Below are 24,859 nucleotides of genomic sequence, written 5' to 3' on the forward strand. Positions count from 1 at the left end.
CCATTTTTTATTCCCCCTACCTATACTTGGCAGACTCATCAATTTTGACTATTAATTATACATAGTTTTCATTAAAGTAATCAAAAATTGGGGTGAGATAAGTCCCTTTTTTCTCCTCTTGGGCTCTTGTACTATAACTACAGTTAAATAACAGTAATACAAACTACAGAATAAAAAGATATGATAGGTGATAATAAGGTTGTCATCATTTGTTTAGAATCAATAAAATTACCTGAATTAAAATATGGTTTCAAGAAATAAAACAATGTAAAAGAAATACATATATTCATAAATGTTGTTTATACATTAACTTGCATGTTTATAAATGCATTACTAACAAATATCTGAAAAGAAAAAAAAATTGACAATTTTAATAGTAGCAATAAGTTATGATTAATACAGTAATATTCACTTATAAGAATTAAAATAATACATCACAAAAATTAACACATTTTATAGCATTTTTTTTTTTTTCATACCCTCCTGTAATGATTTTAGTGGGTATCATTTGACCCTTATCATGTAATCATTTTATAGCATTTTTTTTTTTTTCATACCCTCCTATAATGATGTTATTGAATAGCTGGTACATACATAATTTTTTTCATTTTATTCATTTTATAGCAGCTAGTAAAATTTATTTATAGAAATATGTTAAGAAGTTCAGTTTGCGAGAGGCTGAACATTTCATGCCATAATTACTAATTTAGCCATAATTAATATTTTAAAAGCTAACTGCAATTATTTAAAAAAAAACAGTTATTACTACTTAATTATTGCTAATAACTGCTCTAATTTATTTACATATTATCAGCATTAGCAAAGTAATCACATAAGTTATCTAAAACAGTGGTTCCCAACTTTTTCCGGAAGTGTAACCCTTTTGGTTCGAGTAGGAAAATGGCAAAAACCTTCTGCTAGAGGTAGGTAAATGGTGGAACTCTTACATTATCATTTGATACAAATTGAGTTTCAAATGCTGTCTTATCAGCAAAAGCTAAGAAAGGCTAGAAAGCTACACAAAACGTGTGTATAATTGAAGAGAATTCGGTTCAAAATTTGATGTTGAATGACCTATTCCTAAATCAATTCATGGAACCCAGTTGGGAACCACTGTGGTCTAGAGTTTAAAAGTTGTTTAAATTAATTCTTTTTTTTTTATTCTAGTAATTTAAATGGATAGATATTACAGTTAATTTTTTTTTTTAATAGCTTTATTGAAATTTACAACTGTATATTACATAATACAAAATAAAATTTAAACAAGAAATTAGCACAAATACTTGTTATAAATGCTCTGATTAATGCAAATTATCAATAAAAAAAATCAAAGCTGAATAAAGAATAAAATAAACTTAAACTAACATTAAATAATTATTATAATTTATCAATCATATACCAAAATCTAATAAGTTCCTATTATATAAATGATAAATAATTGACAATATTTATTATTATCTGCTGTCTACTAGTAACTTGAGGCTACTAAATAAGCAAAGTGGAACTTATGCTCCTAAACCAATTTAAAGTAATAGAATTAACAAATATAAGGCCGAATTTTTTTTTCCTATTTCATATTAACTTTTCCCAAGAACATCTAAATTGTTTTCTACTTGAAGTTTGTATTCAAGAGCCTAGATATATTTTTTTGTTTTACTAATAATGGCTACTAAATTTCTATTCCATTGTCTTAGTTACAAGAAGTGATTAAATCTAAAATGTATAAGTGTTCAATAGTCATTTTATATTAATCAGTCTTTACAATAATATAATAATTCTAATAGCAAATTATTTGTTGATAATATGTGCAGAAATTCAGTTAAAAAAAATTAAGAAGCTACTATCTTACATATACTACCAACTTTGTTTTTTTTAAAAACATTGAGTGGTATTATTCTAGAGGTTTTTGCGAGCGCAGTTGAGTGGTTATTTTTTTATATTTTAAGCTAAATATTTTAAGATTGAAATTTCTTATCACTAATATAAATTAGAGTATAATTTATTTAACTAGGAGTGACCTATAAGCTAAATATTTAGTCAGCCAAAAGATCTTGAGAAAATAAAACTAATTTTTTCATTTAAAGTATCAACATTTATTTTTATCTATAATAGTTTAGTATTTCTAAAGGAAGTAAAATATGGCCAAAATCCAGCTAGCAGCCATACAATTTTGAATCAGCTGTGGGAAAAAGTTTTATTTAGCAAGAATATCTAAATAATCAAGTAAATTGACAAGGAAAAAAAAAGAATGAAAGGAAAGAAAATCAATGTTTTTTTTTTTAAATTAGTATTTAAGCTGCCTTAAGCGTACGATAAAGAGGGTGGAGATTAACAATACGTTTCTGTTATTTGTACATGTGAACATTTGTTGGACCCATTCTTGGAAATGATGCCCTACTGTTTAGTTCTTTCAGCTTATCTTAGATACTGTTCCTATTTGAAGGGTGATGAGCAATAACAATCAGTGTCAATTTTTTCAAATTTTTGGGGATTCTATTTTTACTTTCACCTACCTATACATGGTGAGAGAACGTATTGTGGTTGTAAACATTTTCAAACCTGAGTTTTCAATTGGACTGAGTCAAATAACCAAGCCTCACTAAATTATCTCAGTTAGTATGTATATGAACAAACTAGTTCAAAAATGAAATGTAGGGAACTGAAATTTTGTGTTGAAGGAAAGCATTCATCTGGGATGTCACAAATTTTCACTAAAATCGATCGACGGAAGCACTGCCACTTTATATATCAATGTATAATTTGTACATTGTAGTATTGGCCTATTGTCAAATGGAGGTATACTTTTAAACTATCTTTTACAAATTCAACACATAATCTTTGTTCAGTTTTTTCTCCCTACACGTTTTCTACTTTAATTTTTAGGCAGTTTATGACATTTCATTTACAAATCAATGCTGGAATCAATTTGTTTGGGACTAAGCCACAAGGTGGCTTACTATTTCGGGAAAAAAAAAATTACATTGATCAGTTTTCCTTTGAAACTTTATTTAATCCTCTAATCCATTAAAGTATAATATTATTAGCATTTAAACAGCCCAGATCTTGCTCACTCCATAAAGGTTTGTTCTATCAATGGCTCCTTTTCTTCAGGGACCATCATATATAAAATAAAAGAACGATATTAGGTAATTAAATAAAAGGAAAAATATACTATTATTTATGAATCATTTCCAAGATTCTGTTATCTCCCTTATGCTATTTTAAATGGCTAAATATTTAGTCCCCTTAATTGGTTTTATTTGATGATTTTCTTTCGAAAACACAGCAAAAAGCACCATAAGGAATAATTAGTCCATAATCAAAGATACTTTAACATTTTTCATTAATAAAGAAATTACTAAAAACTAAATTTTCCTCTAACTTTAAAAAAGCCAAGGGAATTCTTGTTATGTATGAGAGCTCCAACACCAATATAATTTTCAAGAAGGATTGGTCTATGCTGTAATGAGCATTGAAGGGTTTGTATTTTGTCTTCAAATAGCTTTTTTAGTTCAAGAACAAAGTCATCAACGCTAAAAATTCGCCTTTCTTTGGTTTCTTCATCTGAAATAGTATTGAATTAATACAGATCACTACTTAGATATCTTCAAAGTTTCATAAACTTAACAATTAGTAAAATATTAATCATTTGTATACCGATTCTAATATTAAAGTATTAAATAGAGGAACTGGAAAAATCAAGTTTGGCAAAATATAACATCTTTGCATTTGATAAAATAACTTCTAAGGATGTTTCTCTACATTTAATAGAGGGTTCAAAAAAGGCTTAAAATAATCACAAATATGAATAGTGGCATGTTCTTTTCAACATGGGTGGGTAATAGGTCATTGGCATGAACCATAATCAGTTGGAGTGAAAATATGATCTTTTTTACCATTCAATCAATTTCAGCATTTCCTTTGTGCAGTAAAACAAAGGAACGATTTGATTGTTCCTAATCAAAGTGTATGATATGACATTAAATGTACTGCTGGTGATAGAAGGTTGACTCCATTTAGCTTCATATATTGTGGAGTAAATAATCAAAATCTAGTCATATTTGATTTTTTTAATCGTAAATGACAATATTTCAATTCCAGCATATGGCCCATCTTCAAGGCTTACAATAAAAAAGTTATAAATGAAAATGATCCACATGGTTGTGTTGAAATACTTTTCACAATAAAAAGTAAACCCAATGTGACAGAGTTTTGATTATTCACTCTGATTAAATGTAACCTACCTTAAAATGAACATTTCAGGAAAGTCTTAACTCAGACATTAATTATAAACAGATTTATTACATTATCATGAACAGGAAGTGAATTCTTTTTATTTAGTGGTAAATGAAGAAAATGTTTAAACCATTTCTTTATAAAATATTTAATTCTTAGATGTTTGAATTGGGAATGATCTACCTAATGCTAGTGAGAGGGTTTCAAAATCTTCCTTTAACTGATCTCTAATTGATGGTTTACCAATAGTATGCAAAAACTTTAATTGGAAAGGTAGTTTTCAACATGATACTGGCGGAAATTAGCAGCTCTAGTTACAGAATTCCACAGTTTTCATACTTATTGAATTAATGAATTTACAAGTAATATCAATCTAACAGAAGAATACCTTTATGCCACATCAATGGATGGGATGTAAAAGTTGTGAATGGAATATCTTTTTCAAATGGGTTCCATTTCTTCAGAAATGAAACTGGCCGACCTTCACCCCACATTAGTCTCACACCATTGATATTCCTCGATCTGAGAACAAAATTGGTACAAAGCAAATTAAACTTAAAACTGGAAGGGATGTAGTTTTCAAAGAATCTGATTATTCATAAAATGATTTTCAAATTAATTTATCAAACCAATAAAATAAATAATGAAAGAAAGGTATTGTAAACTAGGATTATACGAACAAAAATATATTCTTCAATATATTAGTAATTAAAAAATAATAAATTGAGTTATGAGTGTTTTACATAAACATCATGCATATTTTAAATGAATAAGACAGAAAACTGGAACTCCCGGGCCTGAATTTGAGTCCAATTGTGGCAGATAATTACGAGTATTAATCATATCACTCCACTCTTGGGTTGGAAAATTCCCTTGAGCCAAAAATGTGAAAAAAACCATACTGAGGCAACAGCCTTTATTGACCCATAATGGGAGAGGTAAAATTATTAGTCTATTTTTTATATCAGATTATACAATCAATACAATGCATTTATTACTGTACTTATTTATTTACATGAAAATGAATTAACCTAAAAAAAAAAATTAGTTGTGAACACCAACAAAATGTAAGATAAATAAATATTATTGTGGATTTATAAGAACCACCTGCCACACTGGTGGTTAAGTTATTACCAACCCAATTTTGGGAAAACTTAGTAGTTGAGCTTATTTCTGGATGTATATATCACATAGCAAAAGTAAGATTAGCACCATACCAAATCCTGAACTTAAGACCTCCCATATAAAAGGTATAGGCTGTAAGAGGTCTAGATGAGGCAGATGACACTAAAATAAAATTTAAATAGAATATGGTCTGGGTGTGGCCAAATAAAACTCAAATAGTAATAACTATTTTAATTGAATCAACACTTCGCCCCAAAAAAGTACAAACACTTAACATAAGTAAAAAATTAAATGGAAAATTAACAGGGTATACAATGAAACGTAAAAACTAAATAAGAAAAATAAAAAGTGATAAACAATAAATGAAAATGGAAATAATAACAGATAAAAAGAAGAAATATAAATGAAAGTACAAACTAAGAGAAGGAAAAAGGGGAATAAGAATAAAATGAGTATTAACCATACGGTTTAGTATGACTTTGACTTCTGTCAAAACAGCTATGTTTTCTGTCTCGTTCATTTTCTTTCTCTTATTTTATACTTTCTTTTGTATTTCTTCTTTTTATCTGATATTATTTCTGTTTTCATCTATTGTTTATTACCTTTTATTTTTCTTATTTAATTTTTACGTTTCATATCCTTTTAATTTTCCATTCACTCTTTTACTTATGTTAGATGTTTGTATCTTTTTTAGCTCTTATGAAACCCTGCAACATGGGGCGAAACATTGGTTCAATTAAAATAGGTATTACTATTTGAGTTTTATTTGACCACACCCGGATCATATTCCATTTAATATTACACACAGTCAATCACCGATCGTCCAGTGAAATAAAATTTGATGTATGGTAGTGCTAAATTTGTAAATTACTAAAATAACACATATTTTACTAATAGAAGAACGCTATAAATATATATAAACCTAATTATAATTACAGCTGAAATTTGAATCACACAAAAAAATAAATTGAACCATTTTTTGAAATTAATTCCAACTAATGAAAAAATAAAAATCATGTCTTAATAACTCAGTATTTATATTTTTTTAATAGCTTAGTTTCTACGATTGAAGTTAGTACCTTGGCTCGAAATTTCCAACCCTAAATGCATTTGTATTGGTACAAGGTGGCATACCTGCCAAACGTTCTTGAATTGGTCTTACAAGGCACCCTTTAACAATATTTGAAACACCAGTAGCTAACCCATCTAAATGCCTAAAACATATATCAATGGCTCATTTATGTTTGGAAATTTCTAATCTCTTAACAATAATTTTAAATAATTACGGAATAAGTGATGTTGCAGGATAGGACAGTTCTCCTACAATGATAGTGTCAATCATATCTAATGGTGTTTTTCTCTGATCCAGCTGTTTCAGTGCAATAAAATCATATTTGATGGTATATAAGTGCTTATCAGTTAGAATAATTAATCTTTCTTTCTCACTGTCCCAGAAGCTGATTCTGAAAAGTCATAATAAGTTAAATTGGAATATCATTGTTCCATATAACTGACATTATTGAAGCAAGCCTACTCTGTTAGGAGCCAACAGCCTATGATTTCCCCACCATCTTCAGTTAATAATTCTGTCTTACATTCTTCAATTGCTGATGATATCAAACCATTACGAAAACAGAAATAATCTTTGGCATTTTCTCCAGACCAGGGAACCAATGCAAGCGAATTTGGCCTTGCTTTAAAGCACACAATAAAGTTAGAACTAACCAGATACTAACTATTAGAAAACTTGAAGTATTTAAGAAACCTTTTTTAGGAGCTGATGGATTGGTGGCTTCAAATGAATCATTTTGGAGAGGGTCTTCCATATTTTCGAGATCGACTTTATTTTTATTAATTTTATTGGAACTGTCTCCATCTATTTCAAGCATAGCCTTTTCAAAAGATCTTTCTGGACCGTCATCTAAAGTCAAGGGAATTTCTTCATCTTTCATAGTGCCCTAAGCTCGGGCTGAAACTAAATCAATACTCCACAACAGGCTGTAGGTTATCTGTTGTTTACAATGTTCTTTTATCAAACTGCTTTCTTAGATAAACTTTCTCTTAATTTATCTTTATTTTTTGATATATAGATTTCAACGTATCTCTTAAAATTTTACAGATTTTAAAACACAGTTGTTTTATTATTAATCAAACTGCCTAAATATATTTTAATCACCATTTTTGTTTTCAAATGTTACCCTAATTGCACGATTTGCGGCAAGTGGCAAACTTTTAGATCCAGCTTTAAATGATATAATTATAATAATACTTCGTTTGGTTATTCTCTTTATACAAGACATTTGTGTTATTAATTGAAAAATTCTAAATATGAAATCGTAAACATTTAAAGTTCTTATCATTAATTCAGTTTTATACGATTGTCTCAGAATTACATTCTGAATCGTGAATTTTAAACTATTTCACATCAATGTACGAAACATTAAATGCGGATAAATTATAAGAGTTCTTACAAATTAATCCTTTTGCACTCTGTCAAAATTGATTTTTTGATCATATACCTACTGAAGAATAAAATTACTCAATTTATCATTTAACAATTACACGAAAAAGTCTTAAACTGAAATAAAAAAAAAAACCTTGTCAAACTGAAGCAATACGTTTGTTTTCTTCCTTTTGATAGGCAGCTACAATACAACAAAACTGTTACGTTAAAGAACATTTTCTATGTCTAGTTTCAATTAGTATTTTTAAAGTCCTGCAGGTAAATCTAAATCTAAATATGTAACAGTGAATAATATTTTGTTCGTACTTTATGCCCTACCGTACCGTTAACTCGATTGTGATGGATCTTTTTGCTAATGTTCAGGATTTTCCCGAGAAGAATATAGGCTGGCCTGATTTTTTCGATAAAAAAAGTTATTAACAAAAACTAAGAAATTTTGATTTTATGGCAATCGATTTTTCTCTTTCTGAAGAATTAAGAAAAAATATTACTGATTCTATTAAATGATTTTTTACTCACTAAAGATAAAAAAAAAGACATAATGAGCATTTCAGTAAATTAGATCAACAAAATTTTTTTAAGGAAAAAGCAAATCATATTCGCTTTTAGCGTCGTCTGAAACCGTCAAATACGATTTTTCAAAGAAATTAAAAATTAGAAATTACTCATCTTGATTTATTTGGAGGTGATTATTATTCGGTGATCAGTAGGGATAGGATTTTTATGTGCTAAAAAATACGAAATATGTACATAAATGTGTGCTAATAAATTGTCAAATATTTAAAAAAATATATAAATAATATGTATTTATAAATTTTGTATTATTCAACAATATAAATTACTAATTAATTAGTAACTTTATAACTTAAAAAAAGTTACATAAATATGTATTTATTATATAGTATATGGATAATATTTTAAAGAAATTATGTTAAGATATGTACAAAAAAATGAATTTAGCGAAAACATAGCTGTTCAATTACAAGACATTAATTAGTAATTGTAATTAAGCTAATTGATTAATAATTACCCAGAATGAATTATAAATGGAAATAAAGAATAATCCATAATATAAAGAAAAAAAACCTTAGAAAAATATTTAAAACTTTGGAAGAAATCAATTATTCAACAGGGTCGGTTACAAAATTATTGCAGATTAAATGCATTTTTAAATTTTCAAATAAAAATCTTCGTCGGTTTGACCGCAGAATGGACTTGTACCGGCTAAAAGATCATCGAAGGCCTGTAAAGACGAAAAGTTTGTACTAACAAATTTTATTTTCTAATTGTTTTTTGGAAAATTCGTATATTAGGGTTTCTTGAGGTGCTAAAAGCGAATATCAACATTGTTTCACTGCTAAAAAATCTTTTACACTTTGATAGGTAGTAAGTCTGAAATGTTTCAATATAGTACTAATATTGAAGTACAGTGAGGGTTATTACATAAAAAATATTTATATTTTATGTAGTAAATATATATGTGAAAAATGTAAATAATCAAATAGCCTAAAAGAGTATAAAAATCATCTAAAATTTTTTTATTTTCAATGGGTTTTCTGAATGTTACTATAGTTACCAATATCCTTTTCCTATCACTTAATCTAGTGATATTACACTAATGTATTGATATCAAAATTTCATTAGTGTGAAATTAACGTATATACATTCAATGCAAATACAGCAATGGCGATGCATTGCCGGGTCTACCAGTTATGAATATGAATTGATAACTGAATTGACCATGTTTTCTTTTACAATCTTCTTACAATGTTAACGTTTCGGGTTTTATTCTTTTACATCATCTTCGGAACTGTATTGTTAATACTTTTGTCTGTACCTACTGCCATTTCTGTATAAACTGTATCCATTTTTTGTTCTTTGTTAGACTATAAGGCCACTGACTAACAGCTAACGATTTGAAAATTCAAATTTAAAAGAGCACTAATCCGAAAACTAAAAAAAATAAGAATGTAAACAATTGTAACTAAGGGTATCTTGCTGTGTACTTAACATCTAATTATTTCGGTATTAGATCAAATTGCAGTATTTGTTAATTTTAATAACGTTTCAATTATTAGTATGAAAAATGTTATATGCCATAAAATAATATGTATCTAAATATTTGTTATATTAATTTTTTTTCATTGGAAAAATGGGGGTAATTGTTTCCTTGGGTAGATTATTCAATACCCTTTAAATAGAATATTCCATCTACCTAGAGATGTGCTAACTCACAACACAATTGAAATTTTGAATTTGCTTAAAATTCACTATGCGCTCTTGGGTTTTAGGTTCCCTTCAAAATTATTAGGTAATTATTTCTTACTTCATGTATACAGATTGTCTCAAACAAAGAAGTAACTTAAATAGTTTCGTGTGTAAACGACCCTCCAATCAAGTTGCCCTAGACACCCTTCTACAAAGAAGTAGATAGGAATCTAACCATTTTCTAATTTAAACTATCTCATTCCCTCAATCTCAGTTAACTTAGCGCGCTGGTAATAAAGGAAGGGGTAGGGAGTTAGTTCTAAGCTAGCCGACCACCGAAGTGGTTTCGATGCAATGGTGCTCTTTAAGGTAATGCTTTGTTTATCAATTTAATTATCACATAAAACAATTATACGTCTAAAACTCTTTTATAATTTTTCTTCGAATAAATTCATCTGATTTAAATTAAAATATATGAATTTTTCAACTCTTTAGAAATGTTTCGTCCTTCAACTATCATAAATTTAAATTTACATATTTACAAAATTGCCTTTACTTTGTTCTTCAGTAATAAAGTAGATCACATAAATCCCTAGCTATTATTAACATTTCGTAGTTTATCTGTTGTTTTTTTTTTCAATTCGTTTTTACTGTTATTTTTAATAACTTTCTATAAATGTTGAAACTAATTACCATCGATCAGTATAGATTTACAAATTTACTTATAAACAGAATTAATACACTGAGGATAGATATTTCATGATTTCTGTAAGATTAAGGTGGGTTTACGTGTTATGTATTATCACAATAATTTTTCATCAACAATTAATAATAATTCATTAATCATAATAATGATTAATATAACTTGTTGAGGATTAATATATATCAGAAACTGAAAGTAAACATTAATTTTTATTTTAAAGATAAAAATAAATATTTCATCGAAATGTTGTAAATTTTAAAATTCTCGATTTCTATTATCTATGAAATATCATCGTATTACCTTAAACCATAGTTGAAATATATTTGTTCAAAGGGTTTTCCTAGAAATTTCTCGATGGTAACTGAAGATTTCTCCAATTTTTTCACTTTTTTAGGAATCTATGATGAATATCCTATAAGATAGAAACCGATTTGTTGGCAAGTATCACTTCTTTAGTCGATCGTAGCAGTAAAAGCAATGTAAACTTGTAAAAATGAATAATTTCAAAAAATACTCCGCAGAATATCACGCAATGGATTTTCGAGGTACGGAGCTTGGGGATGTAAAATTATTTCATTTCACCAGCATTCCAAAGCTATATCCAATTATAGCTTAATTTCGAAGAGATATTAAAATTATTATACTTAAATTACATATTTACAACGATATAACCAAGTTTGTGAAACTAGTTTAATTTCGAATAGATATTTTCTGGCTGGGACGTAAAAAACCATTAGGCACCTACTACAATACGAATTGTTATAATTATTTTTGTTCTAGTTTGATAATATTTTATACCTTCTTGGCTGCTACCATCGCCTAGCGAAACGATACTTGCTTACAAATTGGTTACTATCTTAAAATAAATGCTTCGCAGATTCCGGAAATGGTGACAAAAATCGAAAAATCTTCAATTACCGTAGAGAAATTTAGATTTTTTTTTTGAAAAATATTTCTTAATATTCTTAATATGGACTCTAAGCTCCATCCATACCTGATATTAAAAATAATACTTTTTTTGTATCGACATACACACCGTTTAAGAGTTTTAATTATACATAAAATTATAATCGACGTCTTTTATATAGTATCCCTGCTAGGATTAAACCTAAATGCACTAAAAACTACATCACTTACCTAAACAATCAAATGTATCGGTTTTGAGTTGCTTTAGAGATCGGTTTAGATCTGATTTCATTTTGACTACTAATATTCATCCTTTGAAGAAGTCCTAGTCCTCCAGCATTTTGAAACTTTTACAACACTGAAATGTACACTGCATTAATTTAAATTTCAACTTAGACGAATCCTCGGATTTATGAGACGGTCAAAATGACAGATAGATAATTTGTAAAATTCATTTTTTTGTAAATATGTATGGATTAATTGTGATTAAAAAAAAATAAACAACTAATCTTCATATTTTCTTTACTTTATTGACACTAGACGTGCTTTAAAAAAAAAATTTGTACAAGATCTTTTTTTTAAAACTTTTATAACTATTACATGTCCAACGCTTCAGCCAATCCGGCCATCATGAAGGACAATCTCAATTTTAGTCAGAGCCTCACATTCGCTTATAAAACTTTGCAGGCTTTGTCCAAGTCAATTTAACACATTAAAAATAAACTTATACATAAAATTATCATTACTTTAATAATAAATTATATTCTTTTCAATTTCTGTATTTTATTAAAACAATATTATTTTTTTATAAACTTGTTACTATAACTTTGACGACAGAATATTCATCCTGTCCTTTCGAGAACTTAATCTCTTTCAAGGTTTTTATTTTCACTTACCTATATATGGAACATATAGTTAGAGAAAGTATTGCATTAGATAGTGTTACATATTAAATTCTGTTTAAATTTAAGAAAGCAGATGCAATGAGATAGTAACATCATTAAGCCTAATTATGTAGTAATTATAAAAAACAAGCTGGATATATTCCATTAATTTTAAGCGAACAGCACAATGAGTGCACATCGGAAAAACATACTAATACAATTTTTTTTCTAATTAATTGGAAAAATATATAACTGCTATAAATAAAATAACTATAACTATAAAATAAAATAACTGGAACTCCAGAGAGCATGAGCCAAATATACGTTTTCCACTATTTTAAATTGATCGGTAATTATAATTAGAAACTTTTGTAATTTTGTATGATTGCGGGGTTTATAAACTTGTTTGGCTCGTGTTAGTAGTTGATAATTTTTTCTTAAAGTTTCCCAAGTTTTTATTAACATTTTTCTCACCGTAAAAAATATAATAATTTAAAAATGCTTTTTAAATATAAAAAGAACCTAAAAAAATGTTAAGTATTTAAAAATAATGTTTTTGGTAATTTAAAAAAAGGCCTGAATTATCCATATTTAGTCATCGGGCAAAATAATTTTTAATAATATCCTACCGACACAAAACGAAGTACTTTCTGAACTATGTTTAAGGTACTTCTGATTGGTCTCCTAACCTTGGCTATCAAAGCATTACGATCTTCATCGTTTCACTCATTTTTAAATCATTATAGTTTCCTAATGAAAAGTGAATTTAAATTACAAATACATCACCTCTAAAAAACAAATAAATAACACAAAAAAGATGATACGATTAGGATCCTTATAGCTATATTGGACAAGACCAGAAAATCTTGCGAGGAAATAAATCAGGGAGGGGGAGGGGGTTTAGTTCTCAAGCATTGGGATGTCTTATCTTTGATATAGTGGACAAAAAATGAAGAAATATAAATAAATTTTAATTTATTATTTATTAAATATTAATTAGTTTTCTATTTTAATCTAAATTGAAAATAAAAAATGATTTAAGTTCAACATGGAAATAATTCAATATGTAATAGATAATATGTAAGAAATGTGTAATTGAAAGTGTGACATCCTGTTCATCATTGTACGATAAAACGTAATTTCAATTATATTTACAATAACTTTCTAATTAATGTAATGTGAAATTGCAAGTAATTGTGAGAGGGTTAAACGCGTTTTTTTTTCCATTTTAGCCAATTTTTAAATATTGCTCGATTTAACTATCTCAAGCCTACTTTTTTTTTTTTTTACTTGAAAACCAATAGGCTTTTAAGAAAAACATTTCTTCAAAATAAACTAAATTGATCTATGAAATTTATTTAAAGTGAAGGAAAATTTGAAGACAAGATTATTTCAATAATTAAAATTTATAAACAAATTATTCTACGTTTCGGATTTTATTCCATCTTCAGGAACACTAAAAATTTAAAAAATTCATTAAATTTTTAAAAGTATTATTAGTGATCCTAAAGATGGCATGTAAGTCGAAACGTAGAACATATTCTTTTATAAAAGAAAACTGGTGAAATAATCTCCCCTTTAAATTTAACTAATTAAATTCTCAAAATCAAGACAAATTATTATTTTTTTCATTTATAAGTGAAAAATTTCCCTATATTAATGTGCATATATGATAAATGGCTTCAGACAAATATTATTTCCAGATCAAGTTTTCCCTGATCGGACAGCTCATGATGGAGTTTATTATAGTGAACATAATTGACAAGGCGGTCATTTTATTTTGTCATTTTCCTTGTAATTTGATCCAGCACAGTGATGGTTCGACAAAAAGAAATTTGCTGAAACATCGTCTAATATGGCAGATCTAACAGTTTTCACGTATAGTAACTACTCGTACAAAACAATATTTTACGGTGGCTCTTCATTAAGATTTCACGAAATTGAACTAACATTTTTAAAATATTCATTTAAAAATTTCTCTACTACCTATAGATTTATTGAAAAACAAATATTTATAATCCTATATATACATTTTTTTTTTTAAATGCTCCAAGAAATGATGGTCAATAGTCAGTCAAATGTATCAGTTTTTTTACATAAGTAAAAAAACCTACTCTGAAAATATGGTTGCTGACCCGACATTAAAAAGAATAGAATGTTTTGGTTTTTTAAAAAGTGTATTGAAATGGTAGGAAAATGAAACAAATGTTGTTCCATTTTTTAATCTTATTGATCACTAAACTAATTTAGAAATTAGGGCCAAATTTTTTATTATTTAATAGAGATTTTAAAATCGATGCCACTAAGTAATTGTAGTCTAGTTGAGTGATTAGTTTTGTATACATGGGCATAGAACTTGTAAATGTTGTCTGATTTACTTGATATTTTAGTATACTAATGGTATCAAGTGCAAGAAACATTAAAATTATGTCAAAACGGGAAAATTCCTATAAAAAATAGAGAAATTTCATCTTATCTACTAACCTACTCCTAACAATTACCAACATTTATAACTGGTTTTTATCGTGAATTAGCGATAAAATATACATCTGAGAGGTGGACAAGTACACTATTTTTGATGCTTTGCAGATGGGTCTGTTTGATGTTTTGGTGAAGCAGATTGGTCTATTTAAATTTCGACCACTGCCACGATCCTTGCCAGCAATGGAATGACAGGATGACATATTTGTTTTGAATTATTTTTTGGGAGCAAGGATCCCTAGAGTGTAAAAATTAAGGTCTCGGAAAATGTTTTGGTTAACTGCCACACTGTACCATATTTTGTTGAGGAAATATGAAGAATTAACACCATTTTTGCCATTCTTAGTTATCATTAGGCAAGATGATTTGAGTCATAGCCGGTTCCTAATTGAAGCTTAGAAACAGGAACATAATATTCTAGGTTTCTCATCCAGTGTCGGTTTTTAGACCTGACCTACGGCAACACCTGTAGTTGCATCTTTCTCCGATGTAGAAGCTTAAAAACTTCATAGCCTCTTCAAACCAACTATTCTTTGTCTACATCGCCGTGTTATCCAATTCTTTCAGGATTGTCTGTAGGCACTAGGCAAAAGTGTTTTTATATAATATAGGAGGCATCGTACTTTTTATTCGCTAGCTATGAAAAGGACTAAAAACATCACGGCTGATTAGCAGACCGGAAATGGAGGCGGAAGCTGCTCCATTGTGCTCACAGGAAGACCTCGGACGTTGCAGAGGATGCCAGTCCACCGCTGGCTGAATACTGATCTACAAGTGACAGTTAATCTTGTGCACGTGAGCAATCCTTAACCATTTAACACCACCTTTCTTATTTTAAACTTATTCACCTTATTTGATTTCTTCTAAGCATTGACTCCAAAGTACAATTTAGTCATTAGACTATAAATAATTGCTGTAAAACATTTTTACTTCTGGATGTTTCCTAGCAATTAACTTAAACTATTGCTGAGATTAATATTAATTATTCATACTCCACTTATCAAAGAGAATATATACTGATGCCGGTGTACTGAGTATAAAAAGGAATCATTTTTTAAAGTTATAATTGATTTTTTTTTAATTATCGGAGAAGTTTGTCGGGGGGTGGTCAGCAAAGAACAACATAAATAAACAAAACCATATTTATTTATTTATGGTTTTGTTTATTTATGTTGTTCTTTGCTGACCGCACCCCCCGACAAACTTCTCCAATCATTAATCTACGGTCAACTATCTACACCTCCTCATGATTTTTTTTTTAACTTTCTGACCGACCCAGAGGTTTTTGTATTGTAGTCGGGTGAAATGTTCGGTGCCTTTTTTTAAACAGATCATTATGTTGCAAATCCATCCAGTAAAAAAAAAAAATACATTTTGGACCGGCTACGAATAGCTTGCGAACACATTGATTTTTTATTGTATAAAGACTCTGGCCTGAGTAGTGTAAAGTTTCTTGTATTTAAAGTATATACATTTTTTTTTTTAAATTTATTTATTAATATTTACAACTGTACATAAATGCATCAAGTAAATTTGAGGAAATCATAATAGTATGGTACAAGCATGTAGAGAAACTACCCATTAGTAGCACTCAAAAACATTTCCACAATATAAGGTCTCGAGGCCATCTTCTTTTCAGACGCCCCGGAGGATTGTCCGAAATAAAAGAGGAAGCAAGATTAGAAACTAATGGGTTTGAGTGGTTAGAGAGTTTTTAATGGAAGGATTGATATCTGGTTCGAGCTAGATCGGTTACAAATGGAACATTAAGGTCTTTGTGGATGATTTTATTTGTGACAAAGTAGGGAGGATTTTACGAAGGATTTTGGTTTGTAAAGATTGGATACGAAAGGAATTCGAAGGTTTAGTGGAGCTCCAAAGCTCAACGCCGTATGTCCAGATAGGCCTTATAATTATCATGTAAATCAGTAAAGTATTTAGATTAATTTAAATTTCTCATAAATGGAGTATATAATGAATGATATAATATACCATGTTATTCAGAAAAAAAAAAACAAAAATATTATTTTTAGAACGTGCTTAGGGAAATTTGGGTATAAAACAGTCCAGATTCATATAAAAAATCACAAGTTTTTAAGGCATATTTTATATTATACCACAATAAGGAACCTGACTATACGTGTATATATATATATATATATATGTATAACCAGTCCCCGTAGCCACGTTAGGCGGACTTGCTCATCTTAATTTGAAAACATTTCCTAATGAGAGTGCTGCAGTACATGAAGCCGCATTTTTTTTTCGGCGTTATAACGAGGGAGTGGCATAGTGTAATAAATTTCACCACGACTGATAAAAATGACGTAAACTGTTTGCGTAATAGTAGAAAATCGCTTCTTATAATAAAAAAAAACTTACTTAAATTCTTTTCATTAATGCTCTACACCTTTTCATGTAGTAGTGCATATCCGACAAAATTCTGACGAAAAGTAACTTAATTGGAATATTACTCAAAAAATGTATTTTTTATTGAAAATTATGTATAATTGTCACTTGAAATGTGATTAAAATAAATAAAACTATATATCATCTAAATCAGACCAGTTTCATCTAAGATACTGGGTGACCCATTTTCAATATTTTGCCTAGCTCGAAAACTATAAGAACAACTCGCGAAACATTCCAAATCTGTGGTTTTAAGACGATCTAATCCCGTCTAGAAAGCTGAACGAAAAACAAATCCTAATTGAGCCAACATTAGCAAAGACGCAGTAATAATTTTTTGAAAAGTGGTTATGTAATTCATACGGGTCTACCGAGCAGATACCTATTTTTTCTACTATCTAAAGTAGGAGAAAATGGAGATCTCAAAAAGCTTAAATTGTTATATCACAATTTATTTTTTCCTCTAAAATGGCTATTTTCTGATCACATAACGAATGTAAGTGGAAATTTTGCAGAGAGATTTTTAATAAAACAGATAAAAATTCCATGAAATGTTTGTGGGAAAAACAAAAATGAAAAAATGTTGGATATTTTGAATTATAGAAATTTGTTAGTTAAAAATACTTTTGGATTATTTTGATTCAAAAATGTTTGCGCTCTTCATAGGCATTGTTCAATTAAATGTATTTGTTTAAATATAATGTTTGTAATATTGCTATACTTTTAACAAATTAACTTGAAAATAAACAACACTCGAGTTAACAAGTTTCTACTTGAGGGAAGAAGTACCAACCACGGACCACGGACAAAGGTTTATTATAATTTTTATTTTGTTTGTTTACTTTCTTTCTCTTCTCTATCGAATGTAAATTATCTCTTAATGATTTTTGTAAGTATTTAAGAAATGATATGCGGTATGTTCGCAGACAACTCGGCAGTTTTTGTTCTCAACACAATGACATAATAATAGTCGGAAATAATTGCAAACTAACCTTAATAATCTAGAACATTAACTTTCTAAATGGATGATCGATCTCAATATTGCAAAATGTACTTCAAATGATTTTTACTCTCAGAGGTAAAGGAGTTTACGGTGAAGGAGTAAGAGAGTCCCCTGATTCATCAGGAATGTCTCCGTACTAGGAAACACCATATCAATGTTATACTGGATCTACACGTTTGCCATTTGCCACAAATCCTTGGCTTTGCAGACTTGTACAAATACTTGGTGAACAATGGAAGCAAATGTTCTTTTGACTTTTTTCGGCTATAACATTCGATTTTGATATTATTATCTATTGTTAAATTTTACTTCCCACTGTGATGATCTGCCAAGTCGACTATGCTCTGATTTTTAATTCCTATCGTCTATATGATAAAATTGAGCAAGGGCTAATGATGATTATTCCCGTTTAAATGGAGGCTGGCTAAGGTTTTTAAGGAAGGTTTCTAGAATGATGATTAGCATTTGGAAGAGATTGTTGTAAAGGAACAAGGTTATTATTGTTTATTAATATTATTTATGGCCTATATGTTAAATTTATTAATACAATAACTGTATTGGCAGAAGCCAGCTATGGGCTGCGCTGGCAGTAGGCGAGTCACCTGTAGGAAGGACCTCAAGCTGCCTGGAGCTAACCTAACCTTCTCGCAGAGGCAGCTTGCTTCTCTCAACATCTACCTCGCTGGCCTCATTGACAATACAGACAGTGAGTAAGATATTAGTTATTAAACCTAGTTATCGTGCATTACTGAGAAAATTATAAAATCCGATAATTCAAAATTTGAAGAAGATAAGTTACTGAGAAATTAGTGGAGAGGACTTACGGTTGCATAGGTTCAATAATTCTCTTCAAATGAAGAATAACGAAAAATATTGATGAGTTGAATTTTTAACAAAAATATTTTTAAAGTTATGAAATCCCATTCAGGTTGTAATTATAAAATTTTAATAAAAAAGGTGAATGCAATATGAAAACAGGGTGAATAAAACACAAAGAAATGATTTTACTCAAAATTAAAAAAAGTATTGAAGCAGTAATTAAATTTTAAAAACAAATTATTTTATATTTATTATTTTTTTAATTACAACTTGAACTGTTTTATTCTCTCAAATTCCATTTTTCAATGTTTTGGGTTATCCCCTTTTTTAAGAGAATCATTGTGCCATAATTATCTTCTGGTCTGGAGTAAAAACTAATTAAATTTACTTAAAATTCGTTATACATCATTATTACATATACCTCGTAGAACGAATAATTTTTATGATATTTCAGTAAATAAGAGACAATTTTTTATTTGTTGACTAAAATGTACAATATTAGAAGAGCTTTATCATGGAAAGCAATCGTTGTAAATAACTCATTTTGTATTCAAATGGTAAGAAATTTTATTGACTTTAAAAACAAAACTGCAATCAAAATTAACACAATCTTACCTGATATGCGAACTGTAGTGGTTCAATTTATTTTTTTATTTCATCTACATCTGGAAGACAGAACTTTGATTTCAATTTTAATTTATTTTTCATTCTTAGCGTGAGGATCGGTGAGGCCGCACCCGCCACAGCTGTTAAAGGTCTGTTTTGTTAATAATATCAGTATACTTTAACTCTTAATCTCTTTGGACTTGATGTAGAAGTTATTTTATAACTTGGGAATACTTTAGGACTTAGTGTGCTCTTAAGGTGTTTATTGACGATCACTCCAATCTACTCTATGCCAAACACTTATAGTTTATGGAGTGCCTAAACCCTAAAAAAAAAACTTTTCTTTTGGTGAAATTGGTAAAAACTAACTTCGTGAAACTTACTTTATCATGACAATGAAGAATCAAAAGAGTCCATGAAAATTTGTTTGGTGAAGGAATGCTTTTTAAATAGGAGACAAATGTGGCTTTTTCAATGAAATATTACTTTTGATACTAAACGTGATGCATGTATCTTGTCTGTTATTTTATTTTTTTCAAAGCGAATCTAATAAAAACAAATGCAAAACGAAATAACCACCATAGAAAAGGTTAAACTTTATTATATATATAAATTCACTTATGTCTATTATTTTTCCGCGTAGCGATCGCCTCCTTTAGGCTAAAAAGATTAGAGACTTCTGCCTCAGTCTCTTTGAGTAATTTGTTTTGTTTTTAAAATTTAAAACGCTACTAGAGGCAACAGTATTAAAACTATATATTAAAAGTATGTATATTAGTAGAAGCTATTATTACAAAGAAATGTCATTAAATATCGACTTATTGGTATCTCTAAAGAATTATCTATTTAATACCATATAAATTAAGTTAAGAATCTCAGTTTAAGAAACTTAGGTAGTAAAATTTTTAATCAGGTTATTTTGGAGAGCCTGGTGTCGAAAGAAGCCTGGTCATCATCGAACGACTCATTCAGCGACTGATATGTGGAGTTGGAGTTTTGGACAGCCGTTTTGCCTCCAAGTTTCTTGTCAATTTGGACCCGCACAAACTCGGCAAGAAAGTAAGTTAATTTAAAAAATTGCTTTGCTTAATTATCTAATTCAAATGGTAAATTTTGTAGAGTTTCGAACTGAATTATTGTGAAACAAAACCACCTCGGATTAGGAAATTCTCCGGCAATGTGGTTAAACAGTACTAAGATATCAAGAAAATATAGTGAGAAAACACAATTAAAAAAGTAGCAGTATCACTGTATTGTCATAATGAATATAACAAGACGTATAATGAATAAAATATAAAAATAATAATGAATAAAAAATATATTTTTATTCTACGCCACAGGAAGTAGAATATTACGCCATTTCCCCTCTCGCAGCCCATTACAACTTCACTTTTGCTATTGGTTGGCTGCATCCTGTTGAATATCTTCCAGACCAATACACGTCAGAAGATGGTCTCCATCCATTTTGCATAGAGGACTTTTCGGTGAATCTATGATGCCTATTCGATGGAGGTTTTTTTTGGAGTAGATAATGTCCTGTTACTAGGCTCGAACAAGACACTCCCTCAGCTCTGCTAAGATTGCCGGGAATTCGTATATCCTTATGCAGTAGGCTCTCCCACTTCTTTCCTTCCACTTGAACTCTATGTCTAACGCTTTTCCTTTCCTTACAACAAGAACTTATAATTGAGTTCACTGTTCTGTACGGAAGTGGTCGAACAGGCTGGTTCTCCGCACAACTGATCTTATCCAACTTGTCAGGTTGTTCATTTCCATATATACCAACATGGTCTGGTGCTGCAGAGCTATAATCCTTCCTCTTTTTTCATGATAGCAGCCATGTTTCAGCACTTTTCTTCAGTGGGTGACTCTGCGATACCTTGTGTTGATAATTTTTATATTACGGTTTTAGAGTCACTGAAGATTACATTGCTGTCACCGCTTTCAATAGTGGCTTCCATCGCAAATCAAACAGCCGGCATTTCTTCATCATGATTTTCACATCCAGCTCCAACGGGAAATGACAGTCGAAAGTTACTTAAGCATACAACTGCTCAAGCTCTCTTGTTAATACCGGACGCAGACCCATCGGTATAAATGTGCAGCTGTTGCTCTATGGGGTACAGCTCATAAATAGTATTTAGCGCAGCCTAATCTCGGGTTAAGGGGAATCTTTCTTGATCCGACCACATGCCAGTGTGAGGCCTCAGCGGAATCGTACTTTGGCATGTAAGTGGTGCTTATATTCTACCTTTCCTCAGTTGGTAGGTCTATCTGATGAAGAATTTCCTCTGCTCTTGAAAGAAATGTGCGATGGGAATTCAGTCCTTCATTCGTTTTACGATAAGGAAACCAGTGACCCACACGACGCATAAGCTTGTCATAAAGACACAGGGCAGATTTCTCTCACCTATTCTGTAGTGGCTCGAGACCTGCTTGGAGTTCCATAGCTGTTATGTATAATGAATAAAATATAAAAATAATAATGAATAACAAATAAAAATAATACATTACTTAAGGAGTAAATACTTTTAAAAAATATTAGAGAAAGTTCAACTGCTGCCTCTTGGCCGTCATACTATGCCATCTCCATAACATAACGATATCTGCTTGTTATGTATCATCTTATTCTATGTAGTATACCAGTAACTTTTCTTGATGATGTTATGTTTCGATTAAAGTAAGTCCATTAACGACAAAAATAAGATAGTTATTTGGAAATTTAAAAACAAGCATTCAACGAATTGGTCGCAAATTCAGGCCAACTTTTATCAGTCAATCCAAATAGCCCATCCACACTCTTGTGTATGCACCAATTTGCCATTGTTTGGTTCTGGTGGTTTTTTATTGTGTGTTAACCTTTGGTTAACTTGTATCTAAAAAAAAAAAAAAAAAAAAATACAATCTGTTGTTCCCCGATTTGTTTGTTTATCAAACTTTCAAGGCAATTCGCCTTGAAAAATTTAGTATGCCTCTAGTAATTCTTTCACTTTAAATTAAGTTAAATCAGGATATTCGTACAAAGTTTAATTTTTGAATTATAATCATTATTAAATAAGTATTAATAATAAGTGAAATAGTAACGACTTGTTAAAAATGTTAACTTTTTATAAAATTTACTTGAACTCCGTTATGTCAAATACATTGGCTGACACTTCTTATATCCCATTGTCAAAAAGTAAAGGAAAGAATTTTTAATATTTTTCATTAATTTTAATTAATCTTTTAAAAATATCTACATCTATTTCTTTCTGACTGCCTACTAGGACACGAGAAGAAATATATCCAAGGTAAGAAGTTTTAACTAACTTATGGCTATTTATATATAAGTTTAGCGCTGTGTTTACTTTATAGTGCCTAAACACGGAATGTTGTTCCCACTCAAAGCCTGGTTACCTTCCAGAGAATTGAGTAATTCCGTTTATGAGGATCGTGCTTCCAACTTTATTGGAGCCGTTTGCGCATTGTGTGCCAATCGACCCTTCCACTAAAAACAGATTTGATTTATTTTCATCATGCCTGAATTAATTTGAAAAGTTAAAATAATGTATTTCCCTTCACAGGTAACATATATAATAATGCTCTTATTGTACTCAGAAGAGATCTACTCACTCACTGCAATTGACTGCAGATAATAAATTAGGGGATCCCTAAATGGGGTTAAAAAAATGTTTGACACCCATTACTACCCCCGTGGTGGGGAAAAAATTCTGCAAATTAAATTTTCGAACATTTATTAAAACACCAAATATCAAAACCACTTTATGTTTAGTATAATATATAGCTAATAAAATATTAAGGATTGATATCTACATAAAAAATAGGGTTCAGTCCTAATAATAAATGGAAGATTTACAAATTATCTATTTATTCCTAATTCTAAATAGCTTCCATATACAAGGAAATGATGGTGTTGCCATTTTCTATTAATGGATCTATTTCTAAATTGCAAAATTGTTGTAAAATTAAATATTATTCACTGGAGGCCCTGATGTTTGCTTGTGGCACACCTGACATAAGCTTTTTATTCCCAGTTTGGCGACCACTGGACTAAGTGAAGCCGAAAAAGGAGTATCCATTGAATCCATTAAAGGGATTAAATGTCATACTAATCCTTATTTTATTTTCTGGTTTACTAACATTTCATATATTTATTAATTCCCACTCTGTTATGCTATTACCCTCTCTCTGAACAATTATTGATATTTATATCTGAATGGAAGGACCTTGTATGCAGTGTGACTCTAATATTTGAATAAGTAGTTTAGTTCCCTTTTAATTAAGAAACAGTTTTTAAAATAGTGAAATAATAGGTTTTCTATCAATATAAAAGCCAGAGGGAACCAACCAGAACATTAGATATACAATAGTAAAATATGGTTGTATAAGTTAATATAAATGATTGTTTCAATTAATGTTAATTTAAAAATAATTGTGTAATTATATCTATTGTTTACTTGTGTATTGCTAAAATGGCAGAACATAAACCCTGAAGACGGAGGAGTACTCTGAATTATTTTTTTTAAATGAATAAGAAAATTGTAGTTTTGAAAATTACTTTTTACTAAAGCAATAAGATCATTCATATATCTTGTTTTATCTTCAGCCAGGGACCAGCTTGAGCTATTTAGTGCGTGTTGATGAGCTCTCTTCTCCCCAGCTATATCCAGAGGATGAGGGAACCACATGTCACCTTGTGGAACCTGAGGGTGGACCTCAAGGATTTGGTAGGTTGAGGCTGTCTGGACCTGGTGCTGAACGGTGGGCAGAATTCATAGGTAGTCATGGCTATCTCAGAAGGTTGGTTTCATGTATGATTCATTGAAATTGTAGTTTATCTTTCTGATATTAAACTTTATAATAATAATAATTTGAATGTAATATGAATTGAATATAATTTAATTTAATATAAATTAAACTAGAGAGAAATACTACTTTATTTATTCATCTATGCTGCCTAAATACATTAGGTTGCCATCTTACACAGCATACTTATCAATCCGTAATCGGACATA

The 24,859-nt window shown here is 29.5% G+C and overlaps 2 protein-coding genes and 1 long non-coding RNA gene across 7 annotated transcripts in view; 1 reads left to right on the forward strand and 2 right to left on the reverse strand.

Annotated features, from left to right (window-relative positions):
* Window positions 1–268: 268 nt before the first annotated feature.
* On the reverse strand, window positions 269–7,488 carry LOC106692573 (tumor protein p63-regulated gene 1-like protein). Of its 2 annotated transcripts, XM_014438602.3 has the most exons (6): window positions 7,127–7,486; window positions 6,896–7,055; window positions 6,648–6,824; window positions 6,441–6,575; window positions 4,625–4,758; window positions 269–3,564 (listed from the first exon to the last, which is right to left on the reverse strand). In XM_014438602.3, the coding sequence occupies exons 1-6, from the start codon at window positions 7,311–7,313 to the stop codon at window positions 3,359–3,361; spliced, it is 999 nt and encodes a 332-aa protein (XP_014294088.1). In that variant the 5' UTR covers window positions 7,314–7,486; the 3' UTR covers window positions 269–3,358. The 2 variants fall into 2 exon arrangements, with proteins under 2 accessions (XP_014294088.1, XP_014294089.1); XM_014438603.3 differs by lacking the exon at window positions 6,441–6,575 and having other exon boundaries at window positions 7,127–7,488.
* A 2,878-nt stretch (window positions 7,489–10,366) lies between these two features.
* LOC106692571 (uncharacterized) overlaps window positions 10,367–24,859 on the forward strand; it is a 33,931-nt gene continuing 19,438 nt past the window's right edge. The window contains exons 1-4 of one of the 4 annotated variants that reach the window (XM_014438596.3): window positions 10,367–10,402; window positions 18,984–19,125; window positions 20,758–20,903; window positions 24,451–24,644. In XM_014438596.3, the coding sequence (XP_014294082.1) occupies window positions 10,388–10,402; window positions 18,984–19,125; window positions 20,758–20,903; window positions 24,451–24,644 (497 nt within the window). In that variant the 5' untranslated portion in view covers window positions 10,367–10,387. Of the gene's footprint in view, window positions 10,403–15,713; window positions 15,803–18,183; window positions 18,913–18,983; window positions 19,126–20,342; window positions 20,434–20,757; window positions 20,904–24,450; window positions 24,645–24,859 lie in introns of those variants that run through there. The other 3 variants (XM_014438594.3, XM_067048584.1, XM_014438600.3) reach the window with 3 other exon arrangements.
* Window positions 11,824–20,170, reverse strand: LOC136796049 (uncharacterized). Its single transcript, XR_010843744.1, has 3 exons — window positions 20,079–20,170; window positions 19,854–19,984; window positions 11,824–12,000 (listed from the first exon to the last, which is right to left on the reverse strand). It is a non-coding gene; the product is annotated as an uncharacterized lncRNA (long non-coding RNA).

The sequence above is a fragment of the Halyomorpha halys genome, unplaced genomic scaffold (genome assembly GCF_000696795.3).
Source record: "Halyomorpha halys isolate HHAL.00 unplaced genomic scaffold, Hhal_1.1 Scaffold61.1, whole genome shotgun sequence".
Classification (NCBI taxonomy): domain Eukaryota; kingdom Metazoa; phylum Arthropoda; class Insecta; order Hemiptera; family Pentatomidae; genus Halyomorpha; species Halyomorpha halys.